The sequence below is a fragment of the Sceloporus undulatus genome, chromosome 2 (assembly GCF_019175285.1).
Source record: "Sceloporus undulatus isolate JIND9_A2432 ecotype Alabama chromosome 2, SceUnd_v1.1, whole genome shotgun sequence".
In the NCBI taxonomy this organism is placed as follows: domain Eukaryota; kingdom Metazoa; phylum Chordata; class Lepidosauria; order Squamata; family Phrynosomatidae; genus Sceloporus; species Sceloporus undulatus.
Window position 1 is genome coordinate 256,393,186 of NC_056523.1, and position 27,320 is coordinate 256,420,505.

The 27,320-nt window shown below is 39.7% G+C and overlaps 1 protein-coding gene across 8 annotated transcripts in view; it reads right to left on the bottom strand.

Moving 5' to 3' along the window:
- Positions 1-27,320, bottom strand: part of SEMA4D (semaphorin 4D) — a 143,619-nt gene that overhangs the window by 10,814 nt on the left and 105,485 nt on the right. For 5 of the 8 annotated variants that reach the window (XM_042455765.1, XM_042455761.1, XM_042455763.1 and 2 more), the window contains 7 exons: positions 25,822-25,997; positions 25,520-25,676; positions 21,865-22,087; positions 20,182-20,297; positions 17,862-18,034; positions 13,864-13,907; positions 9,271-11,729 (listed from right to left, as the gene is read on the bottom strand). In XM_042455765.1, coding sequence (XP_042311699.1) covers positions 10,810-11,729; positions 13,864-13,907; positions 17,862-18,034; positions 20,182-20,297; positions 21,865-22,087; positions 25,520-25,676; positions 25,822-25,997 — 1,809 coding nt within the window. In that variant the 3' untranslated portion in view covers positions 9,271-10,809. Of the gene's footprint in view, positions 1-8,768; positions 8,976-9,270; positions 11,730-13,863; positions 13,908-17,861; positions 18,035-20,181; positions 20,298-21,864; positions 22,088-25,519; positions 25,677-25,821; positions 25,998-27,320 lie in introns of those variants that run through there. The other 3 variants (XM_042455766.1, XM_042455767.1, XM_042455768.1) reach the window with 3 other exon arrangements.

Genomic DNA, 27,320 nt, shown 5'->3' on the forward strand with positions numbered 1-27,320 from the left:
GCTGCTGACGTAGCGAGCGCGCCCCTGGCGCCTCGCTACGTCGCAAACGCGACGCTAAAAGATGCTCCATTTTGGAGCTTCTTTTTTCGGTCCGCACGGGAGTCGGGCCGTCTGAAGGCTCCGGCTCCCCCGCGGACCTACTGGCGGCGGCGGCAGACCGCCGCAAAGCGGCGGTCTGTACCCCGCCTAAATCTGCACATATATGGCAGCTAAAGACAGAAATTCTTGAGCTTCAAGGAGTCAGAAAGTATAATCTACCAAATGATCAAACACTACAAAATACTAAGAGAGCTGCTGTTGTTGAACTCTTTCAGGGATAAGAAAGCCTGCCTGAAATCTATCCCTGGCACATTTACTTGTGTATAACTTGCACTAAACATATGAAGGGGACTGCTTTGTACTATGGATTGTGCTTGTAAGGACATTTGAATGATAAAGGATGTGAAAAGTAATGTGCCCTTCCCATGCAAGTACCTACAAATAGACAACATTAATAACAACCTGCCTGCCAATGCAGAACTTCCCCCACCTTCAAAACAACCCCAGCGGCCCTGAAGATAGCAGCACAGCTGGAAAACAGATGATTCAGTGCATGACTCCACTCTGCGGGGGAAGCCAGCTGCCCAGCAAAACATCAGCTGGAAATTAATCAGAGCAGGAAGGCTGGGCCCAGCAGTGGCTTGAGATAACTGAAGAGTATTAAGCAGCTTCTGCAACAGCAGAATGCTCTGGCTGCCCCAACATAGGAAGATGGGCGAAGGGTCAGCAGCTGATTTCCAACAAATGACTTGGGGACTAAGGTTGGCCTCAAAAGCCCTGCTGGAATTGCTGAGGGAGGGAGGAAAATGCCTTCCGCCCACACTTTTAAACACTCATTTTTAACCCCCTGGACTGAACCTGGACATTGAAGCATAAGCCAACAGTTATGAGTCTGAATCTATTTGCTAGTCCCAACAAGAGTAGTTCTGCTGAATCACTGGGAACCTGGCATGTCAAAATTTAGATAAATTCTATTATTTCAGTGGGTCAGCTCTAGTTGGGACTAACAAGGAGGTTCAGTCTTAGGCATTGGGCACCATGTGTACAATTAAACATCTACTTTGGTCATACAGGTTGAGTCTTTCTTATCTGGAGTTCTGAAATATTCCCAAATCCCAAACTGGCCACATGGGTGGCTGAGATTGTAACAACTTTCTTGTTTCATGCACAAATGTATTAAAAATATTTGTATAAAATTACCTCCTGGCTATGTGTACAAGGCGTATAAAACATTAATTTTGTGTTCAGACTTGGGTCCCATCTCCAAGATATCTCATTATGTAAATGCAACCATTTCAAAATCCAAGCTTTTGGTCCCAAGGGTTTTGGATAAATAAGGGAGACTCAGCCTGTAATTCCCTGGTGAGGAATGTGGCTGGTACTGCCAAGATTCAGGTTGGTAGAGCCATTCCTTTCATTGATCAGCATGCAATGACTGCCTCAGGCAGCAGAAGCTGGAAGGTAATAACAAGAGCATGCCACCCACAATTCTTCCTGAATTTTTAGGATATAAAACTACATATTACTTGTCTTAGGACCTCCAACCTGCCTGTTGCTTCAGGTACTGGTTGCTAAAGAAGGCTTCAACTGCTGTTGTAGTCTACTTCTATATATGAACCTGGGAGTGGGTATCTTGTCTTTTAACACGGACAATAAAATGTCTTGTGCCAGCCCTGGCCCCGAATCTAGTATTATCTCTCAGAATAAATATTGCACCATAGAAGCTTTTCCTCTCTGGCGAGCCTTTAGATGCAGAAGGGGGCAAACTCCAGTGCTGTGAAAATAATTTGGTGGCTCTAAAGTGAGCAATTATATGCAGGCCTTGATTTCTGCAAGAGGAGCCACAGATCAGCAGGTGCTGATTTTGAGTCTCTGTTCTCAAGGAATTCCAAAAGGCTGATGAAATGGGACCAGCTTTGCCTGAACAATACTGATTCCTTTTCAGCAAGGCATGTTCATCGGTATTATCGTCATTGTTGCTTGCTTCATATTTACCAGGGGAAGGTAAATTCAACAAAGCTTTAATTTCCTGAATTGCCCCCTGAATTATTTTCCAATCCTCTCATAAGACGGTGATGCCCAGATTCCTGGTGTCTGATGTATGCTTAAGTTCCTGTACAGAAGTGTCCAAATATTTTGTGCAATTCAGAACACCTGCAATTCAGTTCAATGTTGTGGAAGTGGAGCTGCACATTATTCAAGTAGATGCATATCAATTGCACTTTGGGATGTACATTTAATTTTGCAACACTGCCATTTATCACAAGAGTTTCATAGCCCAACCAATGCACTATTTGGGCAAGAGTTTACTGAGCTTTCTTCCTCCCTTTTGCCTCTGCTAACACCTGTTCACTAACACAGATACACAAGCGATGGGGAGTAGATTGAACAACACTATGTCCCCTACTATTTGTCCTGTACTCCTCTGGCAGGGGCAGGGACTGGGCCCAAGAAGAGAAGGCAGGTAGGCGAACAGGGACTGATGCTTCCTTCCACCATTACTACTCACCTGCAGGTTTGATGAAAACAGTGGAAACCAAAGCAAGGAGTAGCACTTGTAGCAGAAGCCAATTGATGGCAGGCAGAGATTTATTTTATTTTTTTAGGGGTAGGCAATTGTGTGAAAGCCAGGAGCCAAGTTGTCCCAGACCCATCTGTTGATCATATCCTTCACAGCAAGCCCAAGTACCTTATTTTTCCTTTGCAGTTTTTTGCAAAATAGTGATAGAAAGCGATACCACACTGCTTCCTGCTGAAAAGGACCTCAGAGGGCCAAAACAGAGGCATTGGGGGGTAACAGAGTTCAGGAGAGCTTGTGGGAGTAGGGTAATAACAACAACAACAACAACAACAACAATAATAATAATAATTTGTTTTATTTATATACCGCTATTCCAAATATCATAGTGGTGAACAGCAAGTAAGCTAATTAGCAAGTAAGCTGATTTGCCCCCAACAGTCTGGGTACTCATTTTAGCAACCTCGGAAGGATGCAAGCCTGAGTCGAGCTTGGGCCCTTTTGCTGGTCTTGAACTCGCAACCTTGTGGTTTTGAGTGAATGGCTGCAGTACAGGCATTTAACCACTGCGCCACCAGGGTAGGGGTGTTTTGGGGGGAGGGGGGTTTTTTACATGTTGGGGGGGGTCCTGTGTGATTTGGAAGCAAACATTGCCCCAGAGTCATGCCAACTTTAAAAGAAATTTGGAAAAAAAGTCTGTATGTGGGTTAAACAGTTAAAATTAATTAGTAGTAAAAGAAAATTTACACTATCATTTTAAGGAAGCATAGGCGCATTACAGACTGCCCAAAAGCGGGCGGTCTGGCACCGGCTTCATTAGCTGTGCCGAGAAGCCCCAGCAGCCAGACTGCGAGGCTTTCTGGCGCAGCTAAAAAGGAGCGCTGAAATGGCTCTCCTTTTTGGCCCCCGGAGGTGGCACCGTGAGGCGCGCACTTGCGGCGTCACTTCCACCATTCCACGTCTGGACGCTGTGCGTCCAAGACATAAATATGGCAGCACCCATGTGGACAGGCGCTGCCATTTAGTACGCGCTCCGCGCGTCCTAGGGAAAGGGGTGGTTAGGAAGGTTAGACCCTTCCTAACCCTAGGAATGGCGGTGTGTAACCCGCCATAGTTTCTTTGTTGTTGTTAGCTACCCACAAGTCGATCTGGACTTATAGCGACCCTATAGAGGAGACATCTCCAAGACTTCCTATCCTCCATTGCTCTGTTCAAGTTCTGAAAATTCATGCTTGTGATCTTCCTGATTGAGTCCATCCATCTGGCATGTGGCCTTCCTCTCCTTCTATCCTCTAACTTTCCAAGTCTTTTTTAGGGATCTGTGCCTTCTCATTATATGGCAAAAGTACAACTGCTTCAATTTATTATGTTGGCTACCAAAGATATTTCAGACTTGATCTGTTCCAGGATATGTTTGCCTTTTTAGCTATCTACAGTATCCTAAGCACTCTTATTCACATCTCAAATGAGTTGATTTTGTGTCTGTATATAGTGCTGGGGAAGACAATGACTTCACTTTTCAGGATCTTTTCTAGTTCATTCATTTTTACCTTTCTGTTTTAGCTTGTTTTTTCCCTTTATTTAATTTATATGTATTATATACGAAGAAAGAATGTGTGCTAATAAAAGTATATTTTAAAAATTGAGAGGCGGGCTTGGGGAGGCTGGTAGGGGGCTTCCAGAGCCATAAAAATAGGGCCTAGGGGTTACAGGTAGGCAGCAGACCTCTCTGTGCCCACATGTAGCCAGTACTCAAAGTTTCTAATGAACAGTGGCATCCTGGATCTCTACAGGGTTGGATCAGTCCCATGTCTTAGCACAAACAGGTAGCATAACTGTTTCTTGTTCCTCTTGCTGTCACTCAGAACTAGCCTTGCCTGTTTTTCAACAATGGGACCCAGTTTTGACAACTCTCCTTTCAACTCCAGCTCACCACATTTCAGCAATATTCCTGTTCCCATCTGGACGGGTTTGCATAGATGCTTCCTGCAGGTCCAGGTTAGTGGCTTGGGTGCATGTATGTATCTCTTCTATAAAAAATGGCAAGATCCAGCGACAAAACTACCAACTAAACAAAGGTGTACCAGCCTGTACAACTATGCTGATGACATACACAGACTTAGGACAAGCTCTTCTTTCTTAATATTTTCTGAAACCTGTAGCTCCTCATGCAAATTATTGCCTAAACAAAAGTCAGGATCATTTTATATGAACAAGCTTCAGGCAGATTGGTGTTACATACCTTCATTTCCAATTCAATTCATGTCAAGGGAAATCCTTTTCTTTTACCTTTAATAGGCTACAACAACAGATTTTCAGCTGAAAATTGCAATGGAAATTCATTCTTGTCTTAATTTTTTGGGTCCTATAGAATGGGATTGGATGTGTTTAAATCATTTCTGAAGGCTTGCAGGAATGACAACCGACCTTGGCAAGAGTGAGAGTAAGAAACTCTACAGGCTACTGTTGCTTTATATGGCACATGGGCCAAATTTCCCCCATGAGGTTGTCTTCAGAAATGCTACCTATTACCTGATTTCTAATGTGCAGAGCTACATAGGATACGGCTGTTTCAGTGCTCACACTGAGACTGTGGAATACATTTCATAAAAATAAACGTCAGGCTCCTTCATTAGCAGAAGTCCAGGCACCAAGGTTTGCTGTTATGGGAAGGCATTTAGTTGTATGTTTTAATCCAATGTTATAATTTTATTATTATGTGTGCAGTGATTACATTGCTGTTTTATTGTGCTCTATTGTGCTCTTACCCATTTTATTTTTATGTTCACATTAATTCAACTTGTGGGGGGCTATGACCACTACCATTATTATGAGTATTTGTTTGTAAATGAGGAGTGGACCTATTTTACCTAGCTTTATGTATACCTAGCAACATAAGCAATAAGAAACCCCTTTACTGAACTGCTAAGATGTGTGATGGGACACTAGTAAGAGTGGCAGATATGCATTTAGACTGCTCCATATCATACACTGATATGAACTGCACACTGATGTATATCTGACACCTTACTAACTCTGCTATGTAGTAATAAAATAGCAGATATCTACTGGATGTTACACTGGATGTTCATACTTCTGAAGATGTAAAGGCCCCCAACAGGCTTCTGGCATTTATTTATAAGTACATTCATATCACACTCTTCAATCCTGACATTATCAGTTGAGCTTGCTGATGTCTGGTTGGATTCAGGATGTAAAAAGCTAGCAGTGACAACAAAAAACAAGTGAAAGAAAGTAGTCAAGATCCTAATGCTCACACATAGTATAAGAGTTCTGCCTGTAGAAACTTGCTATGTGTCCCATCACCAGCTCCTGAAATCATTGAGGTGCTATGACAGCTGCATCCAACAGCTATTCTGGGGGGAGGGGAGATGGGATGAAGTGGAGACTGGAAATGAATTTGCAGACCAAAGACATCTTCTGTCAAGATCTGCAAGGATTCTCTGGAGATCTCGACAGATAATGTCATCAATCCATGTCATGCAGTGTTCCCAGAGGCTGAAGTTTCTACAGTCTCCTCTACTCTCTATCAGCAGTGAAATAGTAATTGAGGACAGCTATCACAGTGAGACATATATGATTAAATCCACTTAAAATATTGCTATGATCAAAGAATGTGAAGGAATTTATTGGAATAAGTATCTGAGTGAGCTTAGATACTTTGTTTTTCCATTCATACAGGTAGTCCTAGCAGTCACCAGACAAAGGTTTGTGTAGACAAATGTAGACTATTGTGTATATATCCTGAAAGCACTATGATTGGCACTCAGCCTTCATGATCAAAACAGCTGCAGAGAGCACCTTGAAGTGTCTGGAGCTGCAATCCAGATCCTTGGTACACTTATTGTGTTTATTTGGATCAGGACTATGCTGAGCTGCCTGAGTTGCAATCCTGAGTTATGAAATTCAGATGATGAAGGAAGAGTCTTGGTTCTTTTTGTTCTAAATGAGACCTTATAGAAAGGGTGAAAAATTTACAAGCCTCTTATTGTGTGGAAAGTGTTACATTATATATGGGACAGATATACATTGTAGTAGGGCTTTACAGCAAGAATTATCCACAAATTGTAATCTACCAGTGGAAAACTGCTGACAAACAGACAAAGAATTTCCCTTTCTGTACTAGTAGTATTGAAAGAAATAGCCATGTGAGTCTGTTTTAGCATAAAAAGACACAAAGGAATTCAGCAATATATCTGGACTAAATGGGTGAAAGAAATTTCTACCATAAACTTTGGTGGTCTGCAAGTTTACACTAGAAATATTGTTTCTCCTTATAAATCTCAAATTTGCTACTAGATTCCAGAATAGAATACACAGGTAGTCTAAATCCAAAAAGATCTCAACAGGGCTGGTGTTTCTCCTTGGGTCTCCCTCACCCTGAGGTTATACCTTTTGGGTTACAATGCCCAGAATCCTCCAGCCAAAATACCATTGGTCACATTGGCTGAGGATTGCGGGATTTGTAATTTCCAAATGTAGCCTTTTCGCTCTAATTCTTCCTGAATGGATAGGATGAATTACTGACAACGTGCAGTTGGCAGTCAAGAACAGTATTATTTTTTGTAATCTGATTATGTGGATAACTAGTAGGACAGAGTCATAGCAGCACCTGACCCTTTAGCTATAACAAATCCCATAATGTACTAAGTGGCCACACAGACAGTTCTTACCAAAGTACTTACAGTGCCAAAGCCTTTGCCCTAAATAGAAGATGCACACCAAGCACTAGAATAGCACATTAATTATTTTGTACAGTTAGAAAATCTACTCAGCCCACCAGAGTGTTCTAAAAGTGTCTATTCATCAAAGAATTCAGTTACAACAACTGAGACATATCAAGGACAGAAAATGTACACATCTCTGTACCAGAATATTTAACTAGATTATTAGTCTAGATTACATATGTGTATGTATATATATATATATATATATACACACACACACACATACACACACACACACACACACACACACACACACACACACAAACATAAAATAAGACTTGAAAGGGACAAGGGGACACTCTGTAGAACAATTCATAGAAACATATAGTTGGAAGAGTCCACAAATACCACCCAACCCAGTCCCTTGCCATTTGTGAACACATAAATAAAACATTTGATCATCTTTTTGCTGCCCACTTTACTAGGCCAATTCCTGATTTGTTCAAAGAATCCATCTCTTCTTGGAGTTTGCACCCATCTTCCTTTCTTCCCAGAAAGAACACTTAGCTTTTCCAAGTGCCTTTGGGGGAAACAAACACTTTGTCCATTGGCCAAAGGAAGAAAAGTCACCAACTGCTATTTAACAAGAATCAGAGCAAGGGAGGATCATCTTAAACTGGACAGAAATGCAGCTGCTTTGTTCTGGCACTGAAGAAGTGACTTTCTCTCCTTTCCCCATTCCCTGTGTCTTGTCTTTTAAATTTGTAAGTCTGATGGGATAGCTCTTGTGCCCCTATTTAAATGAAGCACTTTGGGAGGTAACAACTAGAATTTATTTGAGGACTTAGGCTGCCATAACAATCCATTACATTTGCAATAAGGAACTTCTTGGAGCAGTGCATAGCAGCAGCAGGTGGAGAACAGCAGATTAAGTCATATTGCTCAAAAGAGAAAGCTACACTGTCGGCAGAAAAAGTTTTGCTTTTGAGAAGAGATAGATTTTTCTCTCATTCCTTCCTTCCACTTGCCGCCAGCAGCAGTAGCTGCTGGTTATTTCTATTCTGCCTTTTCTGAGACTCAAACCAGTTAACAACACATTAAAAACAATAGAACAATCTCAAACCATCAACTCCTGCTGCCACTGTCACCTATGCTATCATAGTTACACTATCAAAACATGATAATGGTCAATAATTCCCTGAAAAGTGGATAACAAATGCAGCAAAAAAGTAATTGGACTGCTTTCACTGCACATATGCTTATTTTTAGCTAATTTGTACTAAAAAGAACTTGTTATTTTAATAAACTACAGATGAAGGCTTGTTCACAGTAGCTGCTACTTAGTAGGGCAGAATGGGTTAGAATTGGGGGGCAAAATATGACTTTGCCTATATTTTGATATTGGAAAGATGTGTATTTTATGGCACTCAAAAATGCTTACAGTCAGAGAGGCAGAGCTAAACTTTGGTGAGTATAACCAACAACATGGCAGTGTCCAGCAGAGAGATGGCCTTCTGACTTACCTGTGGCTTGACAGAAGAGGAGGAAGGAGCTATGGGCATTCACATGCTGGACCTGGTCCCTTAAGAAAGGTGGCATCAACGTGACTGTGGCAAAATCTGTGCTAGACCAAACATCAGGCTGGGGACTGATTGGTGAAGGAGATGGATCACTTCCAGCACAGGACAAAGAGGAAGTACCAGTAGGAGGAAAAGCTACAGAAGATGAAGCTGTGACAGAAAGGGATAGGGAAAGGAAAAGAGGAGGAGGAGAAGAAGAAGAGGGTACTAAGGAAAAAGTAGTAAGAAACACTTCACATGTCAAAGAAATAATGTGCAAAGGAGGAAATAAAAAAGAGAAAACAGTGAACGTCAATAAAAAGAAATTCTATGAGCTCCCTCTTATCGCCATTATTAAATCAAGAAATCATAACTGCTTAGGTTTTAATGAGAGAAAACTATCAAGTCTAAAAGTCTTGTTCTATAAAGACAATACGTTGTCATTTGCTCAGTAATTAGGATGGAATACAATTAATTTCAGTATTTATTTCATCAGTTTTCATGTATATATACATACATACACACACACAATTAAAAATAGAAAAATAAAAGCAAAATGGATCATACAAAATATAAAACTGTTTGCAAGAATCTCTAGGTTGGGTTGGCGAAGATTTCAACAGAAACGAAGAAAAAAAGTCTCAGGACATATTGCCTACCGAACAATGAAAATCTTCCCTATTTCTAATCCCTCTAGTTCCTACACAGAGCAAGAGAGACACACACAAGACAGTGAGATAACAAGTATTAAAACTGTACAGCACAAAGGAATTTTACAGGCAAAATAGTGCTGTTGTGAATCACATTGAGTACAGAGTCCCAGGACAGAGAATGTGGTCCAGGACTGGGACAGCTCCCATCTATTTCTGGTTTCCTTCTTCCATCGCCTTTTAAAAACATTGGTGGATGTTGTGAAGAAAATGTGAAAATATTTGGCAAAGCTGGTTATTTGTGGTGGGTGGGTGGGCAGGCCAATTGCTTTTCAACTGTGAAAGAATGTGAAAAATAGATCACACCCACAACAGTCTCTTTCAGGATGCCCAATAAAATGCTTGCCAACTTCTACATTGTATCTGCAAGACACAAGCTTCTCACAATGATGTAGTTCTGTGACTGTTTACTTGCAATAATCCACTATTGTTTAAAAAAACTTATAAAATCCAATTAATGTGGCAGTGTCCAACTTCTTTTTAAAAATATCTCTGTTGTAAAGCAAAGTCTCCCACAACAACAACCAAAAATGAACATTAAGCACTCAAAAATGATTACCACCTTGACATTTCTAAAAGGAAAAAAGCATTTAACCAATGCATATCCCTGAGAACCTTAAGCAAATCTAGCCAGATTTGTACCAATATACATCATAATCTAATAAACTAACACTAACATGTGTTTTTTTTTTTAAGTTCAACATTTCTTTAACCAGTAAAATCTACCAGACAAAATACAACTACTGCATTACATTAAGCATTAGAAATCACTAGATGCAAAGAAATGTCCCAATCCGGACAAAAAGGCTATAATTTACCAATCTGATAAACTAAATATCATTTCCAATTTGGAATTAAACTGAAATTAGATTTTTAATGGCAGTTAAGTATGCACAGCCTGGAGCTATTTAAATCCTTTTTGGCATGGCTCTGCATTAAAGAGTTAATTTTTACCTCCTAAGAAAAAGAGAAATTAATTACAATAATATGTGCGAGTGTTAAATCATCCTCAAAAGGTGGGCTGAGGGGGAAGAGTGTAGAAAATCACAATGTGAAATCATAACTGGCCATTTTTTTTAAAAAAAAAGGTAAGACAAAAACATAAAAAGTAAAAATGTAACAGAATGCAAAATTGTTCTCTGCTCTAGGCATGTCTGAAATGACAATGTGTCACCAGTACAAATGCGAACCTGTAGCCCTTTCTGACCCAGTTATCACACTGAAAAGTATGCACTCAAAAAAGAGACAATCCAGTATAACAGTACTTTCATTAGAGAAGGTGGGGATTTTCTCCTTTAATCACCCTCAGCATCTGAGTCAGCAAATTTCAGTTCACATTTAACATCAAAAGGTTTGTCTTTGACTTCTTTGTAAGAATGTGAATGTTCCTCATCGTGTTGAACATGGCCATTCCCACAGTCTGCTTCAGTCTCATAGCCTGTATCATGCGCTGGCTTTGGATGATCTCCACTTTGGGTCATGAGACTGCCTGGCTCCACCAGTGTCTCCTTCACACTTTGCTCACAGTCAGAAAAATCTGTCTTAGGTTTTTTCTTCCCAAGTAACATAGCAGAGCGGAACTTTAGACATTGGTCTGGTAAAAACCCATTGTAACAGTTGTAGGCAAACAGACATAAGAAGAGCACAAAAAAGAACAGAAAAAGAAACATCAAAAGTGAATTATCATTTGACTTCAGAAAGAGGGTCTTCTCAGGGACCTCAGCAAGTGAATTTGAGTGTTCCATTTCAGAGACAGTACTCATTAAGTCAGGGACAATGGGATTTGTTACTATCCTGGATGTTGTGATTGATACAACTGGAGTGGTTGAAGTGTGAGCAGCTGACCCCTCAGTAGCTACGACTGATGTTTTCAGCATTTCCCCGTTACCTTCAGTCCGAGTGGTTGGCTGGGTTGGGCTCAAAGTGGTGTGCTGGACTTTTTTCAGTTCCAAAACATGTTTAGCTAACACCTGTGAGAACTTCTGGTTCTTCACTTTTTCTTCTGACAGGCACTGATAAACACCACTGTCTCCCTCAGACAAATTGAAGATGAGAAGGGCTTTTTCCAGAAGTCGGTACTTGGGACTTTCCACCTTTAACACATCATCCTTGAATTTCCAAACCACCTGAGCCAGGTTGGACTTCTGGGAACATTTCAGCTCTGCAGTACTCCCATGCTTGAAAGTATGCTGCAGAGAATGCTCTCTGACTTTATCTGGAACAGCAAAATAAATGTGAACGAGATCAGAACTGAGTTTTTCAAACTTGGCTGGGAGGCTAATTCAATATGCAGAAAAACATCTAGCTCACAGTGAGACCCCAGTTAGCTTGAACAACTATACTTAGAAGGGGTTTGCCATTTCATGTCCCTCCACCGGTGGAAGCTATCTTTTATGACTGTTGGTAGTTTGCTCCCACAGCCTTCACCTCTGATCTGCTCCAGGAATTAGGGGTGGGGCTTCAAAACCAAGTAGAAGATGGCAAAGGAAGCTGCAGATGGGATCAGTGAAAATTACCCTTTCTGACAGATGTCTTCTGCCAGTGCAACGATTTCAGCTGGACACCACCCTTAATTTGTGTGTCATAAAGCAGCACTTACAGTGGGTGCGACAAGCTAGTTAGGCTTCCTACACAAATATCTGTGGAACTGGCTATGTTGCTGTATTTACAGAAGGGAGCAGAGAAAAGAAATGTGTGGAATTATCAGACAGGGCTTTGTATGCAGGAAAAAAATTCTCCATTAACATATGAAGGCTACACCAAGCTTTAATTGTTATGAAGATGATCAGGATGAAAGACAGCTACACAGATTCCTCCTAATAAACTGAACACATGGAATAGGCCATAAAAACCAAGGGGGAAGGGGAAATATCATTAACAGTCCAAAACATATTTTCTCTAAACCACTGCTTTGTACCTAAATTCTATGACAAAAAATAAAATAAAATAAAATACAGCATTTTAAAATCAGAGATAGGTGATTTAAAATAGCTGTTAATATTGCTGGCACTATGATGAATGAGTAAATATGTAGCCCATTAGAGAAATAGCATCAGTGCACATATACACTGCACAGCAGTGACATCTGCCCCTGTGCAGAATCCAGTTTAACCAAGGACTAAAGCTTGGAAAAATTACTTCTGGGGAGACCTTTGCATTTTACAGCCAGCATCGGCAATGGCTATGTTGGCTGAGGGATTATTTAAGTTATAGTTCAAAGAAGTGATTTAAACAAGCTCTACCAAGGAAAAGTTGACAAGGATTACTATATCATAGTGTATATGACAATGAGTTCTGGATACGCACAAGCATCTAGGGAAGAATATGGGATTTCTACCATAATCTATGTACACTGTTGTTGCTCTGTGCCTTCAAGTCATTTCCAACTTAAGGTGACCTAATGTGAACCTATCATGGGTTTTTCTTGGGAAGATTTGTTCAGATAGCATTTGCCTTTGTCATTCTACAAGGCTGAGACAGTATAACTTGACCAAGATCATCCAGTGGGTTTTCATGGCTGAGTGGAGATTTGAATCCTGGTCTACAGAGTCATAGACACTTAAACCACTACACCATGCTGTAGTGAACAAGGAAAAGCCACTATGACCTAGAATTCCCTCTATTACTGACACATTAGTTTCACCTGCTTGAAGCAACATCCCTGGTTATACAGCATTTGTTCTACTTCAATGCAAGCTCTCTCTCAAATAATCTGCTTTATTTTCAATCAGTTAAATCACATTACATGTTAATACTGATTTTGAAAATCCCATGACAAGGCAAAGATCACTGCCTCTTAACTGCACTGCTCTAAGGACAATTTCCCCAAGTAATTATAAGTTTTTTGTTTGCTGAACTTTGGCTAGAATAATTTTTGCTACAGTCTCTTAAATTTGAATATAGTATGCTTCATTTCCAAAGCCTGGGTTCATAGGGGTGATCCTTGTGCAGAGCTCATGTAAGCATGTGAGATTTATTTCTCACACCTGCCATAACCTGTGTAGAGTGTAAAAAAAATTCTCAAGTGCTGGACTTGGCAGCTCTTTGTTTCGTTGCAGTGATTATGTGAATCATTGTGACTTTGTGTATAGCTTTCATTCAGAGGTATCTTGAAAGTGAATGCTGCCCTGCTTGGGAGCTGAGCAGCGGTTCTCACAATATAGTATGCAGACCATACAGAACAGAAACAAAATAAAACAAAAATTCAGGAACATCTTCTTCTAATAAAAAGTTAAACAGAAAATGGACATCCAAAGTACTATGTAAAAGAACCCAGATGTGCTTATTATAAAATGTCTAAGACATTTATATGGTTATTCAAGCCCCTTGGAGGAAAAAAAAAAACTTACCAGAGCAAGAGGAGGCATCCCCACTGATATTCTGAATCCAATCCCTACAAACAGTAAGGAGGCAATAAAGGAGTCAATTTACTTGTCACCGTCTACCTATCCTGACCTCTATGTATGAATCTATCCCACCCTTCCCATCAACAGTAATTCTTTCCTCTAACAGCATGCAAAGTCAGCACTGGTGGCATTCAGCAGTATCTGAAAAAGAGATTTAATGGAGAGAGAAAGGGGAAATGGAATATGACAAATGGCAGTCTTCTAGATTTTAGACCTCTGATGTTGTTTTGATATTTTGGCATGCTATGTGGCCCCTAGAGGGTTGCAGGGCAAAGACAACAACATCATCACCATTGTTGTTGTTGTTGCTGCAGTTCCCTTTCACTAGTTAAAATGAAAGAACAAGCCTCTTGGCTTTTTTTAAAAAAAACACGTTGTGATGCAATTTTGGAAGGATGATGTTCAGCAAAGGACTATTGGGAAAATGCTTTGTAAGCATCACAGTGGGTTGGAGCCAGTTAATATGGAAGTCAGTAGCAAAATGGTCCAAACAGATGCTCTCTTTTTAGCAAATTGTAAGAGCCATTACGATGTAAGATCATTTATTTATTTTATTTTTTAGAGTACTTATACCCCACCCTTCAGCCCTTAAGGCTATCAGAGTGGTTTACAATTATTATTTTAATTAATTTTTAATTTTACATAAAAGACCATGTAATAGGAATATTTGTTAATATTTGTTAAATATTTCATACTGTGGCTTTGCATATTTGTTTGACTGATTAGTTTTAAGGTCTGAGGTTACAGGGGAAAGCAAAAATAATTAGTCAAAGCTTAGGAGACAGCCCACAAGCCTTTATGGCTTATAGTTCTAGAGAATTTTCCATAATGGAAGGTTACTGAGGATCTGACTGCTCATGTAGGAAAATGACATTGTATGCCTATTGGTTAAACCTCAGACCAGCCTAAAACAGAAGGTGGCAGGTTTTGCTCAAGCTGTTCACAGCAACCAGCCTGTCCCTATGGCGGCCTGGCCTATTGCCCAATCCTTGGGGGTCCTCGAGGAGATCTTGGGGTGGTGGCTCCTTCATAAACAGAGTTTTGAAAAGAGACTTTTGGGCTACAACTCCCAGAATCCCTCAACTAGCATTGTGGCCAGGCTATTCTAAGGGCTGCAATCTAAAAATGTAACTTTTCTGACAACAGCTATGGTCTTCACCCAAGCACCACTGTAACCTTGAGAATGGCAAAACAATGAAATGCCTGAAGCCTCTCTCTCTCTCTCTCTCTCTCTCTCTCTCTCTCTGTGTGTGTGTGTGTGTGTGTGTGTGTGTATGAATGAATTCATTCCCAGTCTGGAGGCCTGGGATGGCCAAAGTCAAACAAAAATTCAGGGATCTGAAACTAAAAGCTTGTGTCCACATTTCTTCCACCCACTGATTTCAGGTTTTCCCCAGCTAGTTCCTGACAGCTGTATACCTTATTAAAATTTAGCTCTGTTTAGCAGTGTATCTTCAAATGTTTTATAGGACAGATTTGTGAAGGTTATGAGTAAGGCTAGATATTACTCCTGTAAAGGTGCAATCAATGTCTTATGCATTTTTTCATGGCAGCTTTTACCAGAACTTGCAATTTGTCCTTTAAAGAAAAATCTGGATCAATTTAAGTAGATTTTGTTCTCTCTCTCTCTCTCTCTTAAAGACAAAATGTTTTTATTGCTAAAAAAGCTGCAAAAAATTATGAGTACTGCTGTATCTCATAGATCCCAGCTAACTAAGTATTAGTTTTCAGGTTATCTTGGAAATAATGAATATGATTTTTATTATCAAAAACACTCCTCTGAAAAAAACAGAACTTTTTTTTCCTATTTCATTTTCTACCACCACAGATGCATTTTTCTCCTTTATAATTCCTGCTTCTGTCAACTAGCATTGGAAAAAAGGAAGACCAAAGTCCAAAGCATTTAGTATTAATATGCAGAGTTGATGTTTTTCAGGGGAAAACTCCGCTTCTTAAGGAATTAAATATTTGCAAACCCAATCAACAGAGATTTTCCTTACAATTTCATTCTGTCAACCAACAGTCAGCTGAAGTCCACAGCAAAGGAAAACAGTAGTGCGCATATGTGGGCGTGCTACGTACACAATAATTATGTCTTTCTTAAGACTGTCAGCTCTCTTCAACCCTTTGCAAAAGTTGGAAATGTTACTTTGGTCAACAATGGCTCACACTGGCCATGATGGCGGAGGAATTTGGGGAGTCCTAGGTTATTGGGTTTTTTTAAAATAATTTTTTCCAACTCTACTTTTTTGAACCCTGAAAGTAGACTGCAGCAGACTGGTTTCAATGTCTGTCATTATTAGCAGTCCTCCCTGCTACCAACCAATGCTGAGTTGTTTGACCCAGGAGGCAGTGGGTCCTGCAGTGAATAAAAGAGGTTATAGTCCTACAACTTCCATCTTTCACTTCTTCTCCCACTTTTGTGTCAGGAACAAGACTATCCCCATGCCAGAGAATTTGTAATTTAAAAAAACAAAAACAAAAAACGTAGCTGCTTCTATAATTTGTTTGTATATATGCCACCTAGTGCTTGGGCAAGTAGACATGTTACAAATTATGAAACAAGTATAGAAAAACAATACAAAATAAATGGTAAACAATAATTATGAAGATAGGGGTGTTTTGCTATACTGGTATGTAATGCAAATATATAATTTATATAAATATGGAACATCTAACTGGTTTAAACAAACACAGTAAAGCAGGTTAGTGTAGTTTGAACTAACTTAACTAGATATTGGATATGCATCTAGGAGGTGTATGCTGATGTGAGCAACGTGTTCTCTCAATGTATGTAAAAGGTAAAGTCACTGAGAGTGGCCACAACCACCATGGTCTACTATGATAGAAACAAGCCTAGCATTCCCTACTCCTGGATTTATGTGCTCCTCAATTCCAATCTAGCATGACTGTGAAGAGGTGTCTGGAAGGTTATAGATTTGTTTCCATTTGTATTTAACCATTTTTTCCTACATGTGATATCCTAATCAGGATTTGTTTCAAACAATCCATTTTTTTGCACTGTGGTTTTTAAACCTGACTTGTTTCTACATCCCATAGTTAAGAATATTCACAGTTAGAAGTTCAGATATCATGCTAAACTGGTTAACTGAAATGGGAAATGAAAGCTTCCAGTCTTCTTACAGTTGCACTGGAGGAGGCTAAGGGAGCACATAAGGCCCAGAAAGTATAACATTCTTTTCCAGCATGAAAAAGTATAGTTCATTGCAATGTGGAAAAACAGCAATGGTTACTGTTTCAAAAGAAGAGAAAAGTCTAAGATATAGTTTTTACTTATTAGCTCAAAATTCTAAGCCAAGAAAGACTGATTGTTTATATCATAAATTATATAAACTACAGTATGTCTTTGCATGAGCCCTTAATTTACATTACTCGCTCTGGTACCAGTCACAGTAAGACCACCTCACTCAACTCAACCCTCAACCCTCACTCAACTCAACAGCATTTGCTGTTTTGGAAATCGCTTGCCCTTTCTCCTCATGCCTTTTCAGATTTTGCCAAAGATCGCCCATATGCCAAAAGGCTTCTCTTGTTAGCCTCTAGAACAGGGCTGGGGAAAGTGTGGCAATGGAGGTGCATGTAGACACACAGGGATATTTTTGTGGCTCTTGACCCTCCAAGTTCCCCAGACTACCCTTTTTCGAGCCTCCAAAAGCAGCAACCTGCTTTTTAACTGCCATGGCTGCATCCCTTGGAATCCTGTTGTAGTTTGGTGGGGCACTATTGCTCACTGGCTGAGAATGATAAATACCCTCACTTACCCCCCACCCCCGCCCCCGAGAAACTTAGAATGCTGCATGTTTGCACCCACTATCAGTTTCTTCAAGTACTTTGTATCCCTGAAACTGAAGATTACATATACCTGTAACCTTTTTAGCTGACACATGTAAATATATGCACTTTATCTACTTGGTCCTTACCTCTCAGTCTCACTTTCTTTGAAGATATGAACACAAGAGGATGTATGGGGATTCCAAGCACAATATGGATCTCTTGCCAGAACACAGTCGACACAAGTGCTGTACTTGTCACAAAATGCAACAGAAGACTGGACAACTCCTGCATTGGATCCTGCATAGAGATACTGTTTGCCCTATAGAAAGTGCAAGGGGAGGGAAGAGAATGTGCAAGTGGTCAAAACAGAGAGATGGTGACTTTTTTCTTACTTGCTTCAAGTGCCAAACATGTTTACTGTTTGTTGCCATCTTTTTTAGCTGTCACTGTACCACATATCCCCTAATCTACACATCTACTTGCTTATAAAGTAAAGGTAAAGGCATCCTTTGACATGAATGTCTAGTCGCAGCCGACTGTAGGGGGCGGTGCTTATCTCAGTTTCTAAGCCAAAGAGAAAGCATTGTCCAAGGACTGCTCTAGGGGTCATGTTGCCTTCCCACTGAGAAGTGGTACCTATCTATCTACTTGTATTTGCATGCTTTCGAACTTAGGAGCTCACCCCATCATGCAGCACCCAGGCCTTGAACTACCTATCTTTTTATCATCAGAATTGGCATCTTAACCACTAAGCCACTGCATCTCTCTTATCTCTCTTGCTTATACTTTTTTTTTTTAAATCTCTCTTGCTTATACTTTTCTATAATTCCCATTTGTCCAAATACTGCTTTGTTAAAAAATCAAAAATACTTCCCCCTGGCTGTCTGGTTAAATAAAATAAAGAGAGGCAATGCAATTTCCCCCTTTTCTTCCTAATCACGAACACAAAGACAAGGTGGCTTTTGCATGCTATGCTCCCACACAATGTAATCTATAGTGCCTGGAGGGTTGGTACAGATGGAAAACAAGTGTGTTTGGGGTGCGTCTAGTGTGTTATCTCTTGTTCTAAGAATGGAAAGGACAGACAAGAAATTCTGCCCTCCATTTTATCTAGCATTTTTTTTGTTCTCTTATTATAACCACAAGCTTCTTCTCAGGAGCAAAGACAGTACTAAGATCTGTTGTTGCTCTGCTTAAGCTGAATAAGCTTGTCAAAACTAACTAGACTGGGTTGCAATAAAAATATATTGGAATAATATTTTTATTTACATTATTTGATGCCCCCTCTATTGACTGTAATGGCTTACACCCAATACAATAAAACCGTGACTATACACACATTGAAGAAGGAACAGCAACAGTGAGTCACTTCTTATTGGCATGTAATATTCTGGAATGAGCAGAAAGTACCTATTGCACAGGCTGGAATCATGGGGCTTCCAGATGTTGTTTGACTGCAAGTCTCAGCAGCTCTAGCCAACATAAGCAATTGTGAGGGATGCTAGGAGCTGCAGTTTCAACATATGAAGGGCCATATGATTTCCATATGTGAATGTCCAAACAGTGTATAGAATCATAGAATCATAGAGTTGTAAGAGACCGCAAGGGCCATCCAGTCCAACCCCCTGCCATGCAGGAAGTGTATTATAGCTAATCTTCTGCCACCTCAGCACACTTCTCCTTGGTTGTTTTTGGCTAAACCGTGCTTTCCTCACTGGGGAAGAAACCTCTGGGTGTCATACAAGTTTTTGTCTTGCAAAGCAGGCGCCTAGCTGTATTCTTCTATTACTCTTTCCTATTAGAAAATAACATTTTTGAACTATGAATGTATTAATAGCTCTGACTTCCTGGAGAATGACCCCAGCTGTAAAGAAGCAGGCGTGTAAGCAGTGTAAATCGACTGAAGCAAGTGGCTGTGCTGACTGGGAGATTCTAGGAGGTGCAATCTAAAAGTCAATTTTTCTACAATTGGGTTGGGCTTATATTACAGGAACTTGCTTCATAGCAAGTCTAATTACTGGTCCATTTAACCTTATACTCTCTGACTGGCAGCAGTTCTGCAGTTTCTACGACAGGTCTTTGCCAGCATCTGTTTGGTCATTCCAGACTCAGCCAAGGGCTGAGTCTGGAGCCTTCTATGATGGCATGCAAAGCATTGTGGTTTACCACTGAGTATGTGGCCCTTCTTTAAATTCAGAGGTGTCCAAAATATTGCTTTGACATAAACTGAATTAAAATAAAAACAAATTTAAGGAGCTATTTGAGGCATACAGGCTCAACCAGAATATTCCTCAGCATCTCAAAAAATAGTGACACTCTTAGGAACCATACAGTCTTACCAGGTCTACTCATCCTAAGTGACATCAATCTCATAGTACAACTGGCAAGAAAACATGTGCTTCTCCTCTATTCTGAAGTGTGTGTATGTCTATTATACTCCCACATCCTCATTTCAGTCAGCCTTACCTTTTTTGAAGAAAGCAATAATGTCTGAATGGGCTCAAAATTAGGGAAGAGTTGAGTTTCTTCAATAATATGCATTCCGCTTTCATAGCTGATTGCTTTGTGAAGGGCTCCTTGATCTGAAACAACACAAGCCCACACATATAGTAATTTTTTTAAAAAACTGACTATACTTGGGTCTTCAGATGTGATTTCTGAGTTCTCAGCATATGATTCCAGCAGTGAAGTGCCTCCTATGCTTATCACAGTGCTTTCGGCTACACAGCTATAAAAATAATAAATAAAATAAAACTTTTATTTATACCCTGCCCCTCTGTTAAAGACAATCAGAGGGGCTTATAAATTAAAACATCATATAAAATTCCAGGATCCTTGTTTCCCTCCCTCCCTCCCTCCCCTAAAACAACAATTAAGCAATTAAACATTAAAATATCAGTTAAAATCATCCAATTAAAATGCAGCGTGCGATTGGGTAAGGAATGTTCGAAGGGTAGTCATATTAGATGTGAGGTCGGGTTTACTTTTCAGGAAAGGCCTGCCAAAAGAGATCTTCCTGAAAGCCTTTTTGAAGCTGTCTAAACTAATAATATGACGGATCTCCTCCGGCAGGCCATTCCATAATCTGGGAGTGGTGGAGAATTGTCTGTACCCAGAGCAGTCTTTATCCCCTAGCAACTTTCATCTTATCCTTTAAGCTTTTCGTCAAAAGCCAGCCATTGTGTCTGGGAAATTATGGGAAGTGAAGTCTAAAAAGTAACTTTTACACAGTGTGTCTTCATCTCAAGAGACTGGACCACCCACAGCCCTTTTGTCAAATTTCAATAGCCCTCTGGTCAGAGAAATCTGTCCCTCTCTAAGTAATCTGCTGGTGGGAGAGGAAGGTGGGATTGTCTACTTTTGGATATGGCCCCGTTGTATTATCCCAAAGGAAAGGTGTTCACCACTACCATATATAAAGGTGTTCACCAAACATTAAATGTTTTAATTGCAATGTTGATTTGAGGGGCGAAATTATTTTACAATATATACCTCGCCTTTCTTAGGAGGAAAAAAAACAAACACCCTGGTGCCCTACTTCTGCAAATGCATTTCTGTCCACCACAAACACTTCAGTATCCAGGCTCAGGGCTGAATCCCTGAGTGCAACCAAGTTACAAACCTGACATTTCATGGAGAAGGTAGTAGCTTCCACCACAGGCTGAATCTCCACTCCTTCATCTGCCACAGCTTAAATCCCTATTCCTGATCATACCAAACTAACTAAGAAGAGGGAGACTTCTTATCAGAGATTGGGAAAGTTACTTTTTTGGACTACCACTCCACAATTCTTCAGCCAACATCACCACTGGAAGTTGCAGACCATATTTGCTTCTTCTGCTGAAGGAGGATACATACACGTGAAGGAGGAGCCCTTAATGGTCACAGGCCATTTAAAGCTTAAAAGGTTATAAACTTTTGGGCTCTAATTTCTACATCTCAGAGATTTACAAGGTACTATCCTGCTATTTAGTATAGGAGTTCAGTCTCTGTCCCACTGGCAATTTCTGCCAGCTGTAAAACCCAGGATGCTCTGAATTGCAATCTGATTGTTAGCTGGCAAGATTGTTCAACCAACTGTTCAATTTCACCAAAAGCCATGTTATCTTAGTGTGATGCTGCCCAGTTTTGAAAGCATAGAAATCTCACCTGTACTGATGAACATGACATCATACAAAGTGCCATTTAGCGCTCGGACTTGGTCTACTACAATCTGTGTATACTTCACATCTCGTTTTACCAGTCTGGGTCTGTCTCCTATTGGAGTTACAGAGTCATCCATCAGAGGATGGTCTTTGACAAACTGTAGTGTTTTGTCAGGTAAGTTGAGTGTCGAATTGATTTTTTCTGCTCTGGAGTCTTTGTTTATACACTGTCACAAGAAGAATAAACAGCTTAATGCAGTTTAAAAGTAAAGAGCAGATTTTAAATAAATAACTGAGAAGTACATACTAAAAAAATTAAAGCATTCATTAAACTAGAACTATTAAGCCTACAGCTGGCTAGTTATTCATAAGAACCAAACCAACTTAGTACTTTCACCTTATTTATCTTTTAAGCTAGAGATGTACACTAACAGTCTATGCTGCTGTCAATGTGTATATATTGTTGTACTCTGTGGAGGTTTTTATTGCTTGTTTTAAATATCACCTGACTACAGGAAATAACACCCATATTTAGCAACAATATATAAATCAGGAGTTTCCTGAGGTGATATAATTGGCTTAAATCTTGTGGGGTGCTGTTTCATACAAGCTTTTAATTTTTTTAAACACCTTTACAATGGAAATGCTCTGGAATCACAAAGAAGAAAATAAACCTGTAAATTATAAAATGTGCCCCCCCAATACCTTAGATTTCAAACAAGAGTTTATTTCAAACAATATTTCTAAGGCTGGTTGCTTTCTTCCAAGGTCAGAATTAGAGCAGAAACATACCTAAAAGATTACTTTGCTTAGAAGATGGATGAAAATTGTACAACTCTTCAGAAGCTGCTGATCTACAAACCCCTGTATCCCTAGCCTGCATAGCTAATGGGAGCCATAGTTTGAAAACATCTGGAAAGCCAGATGATTCTCAGTTCTGCTTTAAAACAAAAAAAATTTTGTTTGCTTTAGCTAATGCCATTTTCTCACCAAAACTATTCTCCATCTAGGACAATATAGTAAATTTTTCAGATACAACCAACAAGTAAAGTATAAAATAGCAGAAGCCTGAATCTGCCATACCTTACCCTCTTCTAACTCAAAACATATTGAAAATTCAAAGGGACTATTCTGCATTGATTAAGGTCATGAAAAAAATAACTTGTAATTAAAATTAAACACCTAACCTAACAACTGCTTACTGTGATCTCTCTCACATGGGAAACCACCACCAGTGAGAAATCCAATCAAGCTGAATTATAGCCAAGGTAATACTTATGATATCATTATGTACCTGTTGGTAACACAATTTGATACTTGGGAAAAGGTACTATAACTGTTTCACAAATACAGATGAAGATTAACCCCCCCCCTTTTCCTAGACAAAATGACCTTAGACCATCACCTTTAGAAGGGGGAAGAAAAGGCCTGACAAGAAGGACCTGCAATGTGAGTGAAAATTGGACAGAAAGGGGACAAAATCTATAATTTAATCTGTCTCCTCCACAGTTATAACTTCTCTCAGAAGTGTTACCTATGTTTTTCAAATATTGCTGGAGCTAGAGGGCAAGCTTTCCTGAAAGCAAGTAAGATGGCTCTGCAGATTCTCTGACAAGGGGTCTGATATATGGAGTTGCAAAGGGATCAATGAACAGACCATGTATGGGCTAGTTTTCCTTTATAGTTTCAAATTTTATACTGCCTCTATTCTGAGGGTCAAAAGTTGGGATACAAATATATAATTGTAAAATGTATATCTTTATTATAAAATGTATATATATATATAAATAGATTTCAGCACAGCTGTATATCAGACATGTCTTTTAACCATCCCTCCTGCCCCCTCCCAAAACATTTGCAAATTACCATGCCAGAAGAATATAGTCAAGGAAATGTATTTGGAACCTGTCTGAAACCTTTGTTTTAGATTTTACCATATGGAATGGTTTATTATTCTAACTCTTCTGAACATGTTAAACCTGCAGCTAAACCTCAAGGGTGAAGAACTACTCACAGGGCTTGGGTCTATCTAAGCACCCCAGAGTGAGCAATTTCTATTCCCTGATTAGGACTGGTTCAAAACACATGTCTTTGTTTTAAAAACTTATAGACCACTTACCAAGTGAAATCTTGAAGCAAAGTAGGCAAACAAATAAAATGAAAACAAATATTCACAGTAGATAAAGTTAAATTCAAAACAGTTAAAATCCAAGGCAGGAAGATCCAGTGTTTTATGCTAAGGAAATGCTGAGCACAAGATAGGCCACAGAAACATATGGCCATCCACCATCTCCCAAGCATTTCAATTAGCCATTAAAAAAGGCCCCATTTTGCATTGCCACACTGAGACAAAGTGTGCCATGCAGCGTGGCCAAATGGTCATCCTCCAAAGGACTTAATGGACTAATAGGTCAGGTAAGGCACTCTTTCAGGTAACCTAGCTGCAAAATTGTGAGGGCTCCAAGTTGTTATGAATGTCAGCTACTTTGGTGGACATGCAACATGCAGTTTTGGATCCCAGCAGCCACCACACTGCAGAGTGACATCTAAATGCAAACACTTTCACTTCTGCCCCTAAGCTGAAAATCCAAAATAATGAGAAAACCAATTAGCCTCCTAAGGTTGGGCTTTAAAAAGCTACATTGTTTTTAGGCTAAACTGGAAAGGATGAAGCTAGGGAGACAAACAATAGTCTGGAGAAACCTTGCAAGAGCGCTGGCTTATGCAGACATCCATTACTGTCCTTCCTGGTCCTATTTATTATTTTCATCTATTAGTAGGGAATTTCATAGCTGGTACAAAGTACTAAATGCTGAACAACACAGCCCACAGCTTGGAAATGAGACAGTATTCTGATCTTTAAGAAAGATCAATAAATAGATTTCAGCACAGCTGTATATCAGACATGCCTTTTAACCACCCCTCCTGCCCCCTCCCAAAACATTTGCAAATTACCATGCCTGAAGAATATAGTCAAGGAAATGTATTTGGAACCTGTCTGAAACCTTTGTTTTAGATCATTGTTTTCATGTATCTCTCAAACCTACCTATGAATGGCTAAGATGCCACTTGGCAGTTCTACCCCCCACCCCATTTATATCAGGAATAACAAAGAGAGGAAAGACCATTTCTTTCTTCTTGTTCTAATTGGCATGTTAAACACCATCTCCTCAAAATTGATGATTAACTTGGCTGTGTTTCTATTATTCTACCTGAGAAGAAGAATGAAAAGAGGTAACCAAACCTATGTATTATAAGAGAGATGTCCTTCCTGGGCTGGAAGGTGATATAGAAATACTTTAAATAAATAAATAATAAAATTTAAAAAGACCTCTTTATTTCTCTCTCTTTGTCTCCAAAATACTCTTGTAATTCCACAAAAATTAATATTCCCCTTTTAAATCATCCCAACCCCTGCCCCATCCATTAATTTGTTCTTTGTAAGTAATGTATGTCCACAAGTTTATTTTATTCAAGGACCTTTTAAAGCACCACCATCCATGCAATGCACAGCTAAGTTAATCACTATCCATGTAACTAAGGTAGTCTATCTGGCAACACAGTGGGGGGCCAAAGTCTCTGTATGAGCACACCTGATTTCATAATAAAAGATGCTCTTTACAAGAATAGTTATAAACTCTCAGCTTATCTAGACTTACAGCTCCAGGTCGAGGTTTTGGAATCTCTCCATTGTATCGTAGCCACTTTGTGTGGGACTGTTCAACTGTGGTGCTCTGCATGTACTTCCCTTTGGCAAAAACATCCTCCACTGTAGAGATGTTGTAGGCACACACTGCTGAAAGACCCACATTGTTCCTTTATAAAAAAAATCACAGAAAGAAAAATGAACATACTATAATTTTATGGTTAAATATAGTATTAAATTAACATGCTGCTATTTTACAGTTAACTATGGTGGAGTTAGCCATATACTTCCTCAAAATGTAAAAATGTTACTTACAATTGTGGGGTGAAAACCCCATAAATCACTGGTTCCTTCAAGCTGGGAGTTTTAAGGATAAAGACATCATTGACAATGTTGAAAAATAAGTTTTTATCTGGTACAGAGCAAAGCAATCTGGCCTTGAGATAGGAAGTCCATTTCTTTTGCAAAGTTCTGTGTCCTCCTTGATCCCCCTTTAAAAGAAAGGTAAGGAAAAAACAACAAATGACTATGTTCCCTCTCCAGAGTCCGCTTACAGGTTTCAGACTGATAGGCTAAACTGAACATTTCCTAGAGAGATTTAAAATATGATATAAATGAAGAAATCCACATTTCAAGAAACAATTCAAGAACCATTGGTTACTTTTAGTACATAAGTTGTCAAATCAAGAGTCAAAATCTCATCTAAATTTCATTGTGCAAACATCAGGAACCAAATTGATTCTTATAGATTCAGTCCATGAGTGAACAATTTGTGAAGGGAAGAAATAAGAACAGATAAAATTAAGCAGCAGTTCTTCGTATCTCACTTGCACAACTAACAGTAGAGAGACTACACATTCAAGCACAGGAGCCAAGCCCCTTCTTGCCAACCCTGGGTATTGGTAAAAGAAACATATAAAACCAGGTAGGCAACTGCACTGGAGAAAAGGAGCCCATTTTCACCTCCATGCCTCCTGAGTAGGTTTGCACCTGCACTTTGCTAGCACACTGGACTGGTGATGTAATGTCACTTCTGGTTGCAGTTTAGGCTGACTTTCAGCCTTTTCTTGCAGGCTTTTCTGGAGGGAGGGGAGTTTTGGAGGCCAAGAGCATTATTAAAGGGTTAACCACTGTGTTTTGGGAGAATTCCATGCAAAGTTTCTGTTCAGAGGAAATCCCCTTTCCTGGATGATTCACTGACGTTGAGGAAATACACCAGGATTTCACGCATGCACGCACGCACGCTCTAGAAACATTTTATCAGCGCTTCTGAGCTGGTGTGGAAATCTTTTGGGAGTGGGTTTTGACTATTCCAGGCAGGTTTTAAACAAAGGACTTGGGGAAGCGGTATTCTGTGGGACTTTATAGGCTACCCAAAAAAGAGGTTCAGGGTACACATGTGGCCCATGGACTGCACTTTTCCCCATCCTTGATTTAGAATAGAGACAAGTAAATTCCTTTAATAACATACACACACACACACACATGCACGCACCACACTCTTCAGATAAATGCACAATACTGCTTCTCAGCAGCCTCTGATAAGTGATTCATAACATGATACACATCTTTTTTTAAAAAAATATGCAAATTTGCATTTCAATGCCTTTGCCCCCTCAGTTCCCTGGCACAGACATTCAGGCATTTCACCCATGTCACATCTGTGGCATAGGGGAGTGGCTGCTGCAGCATGACTCCTTCTCTTTTTATTAGCAGTGCCAGAAATTCTGGGCCCCATTCACACCACACACTTATTATGCTATTATTTCACTTTAATTGGCATGATTCCATCCTATGAAATCCCAGGGATTGTA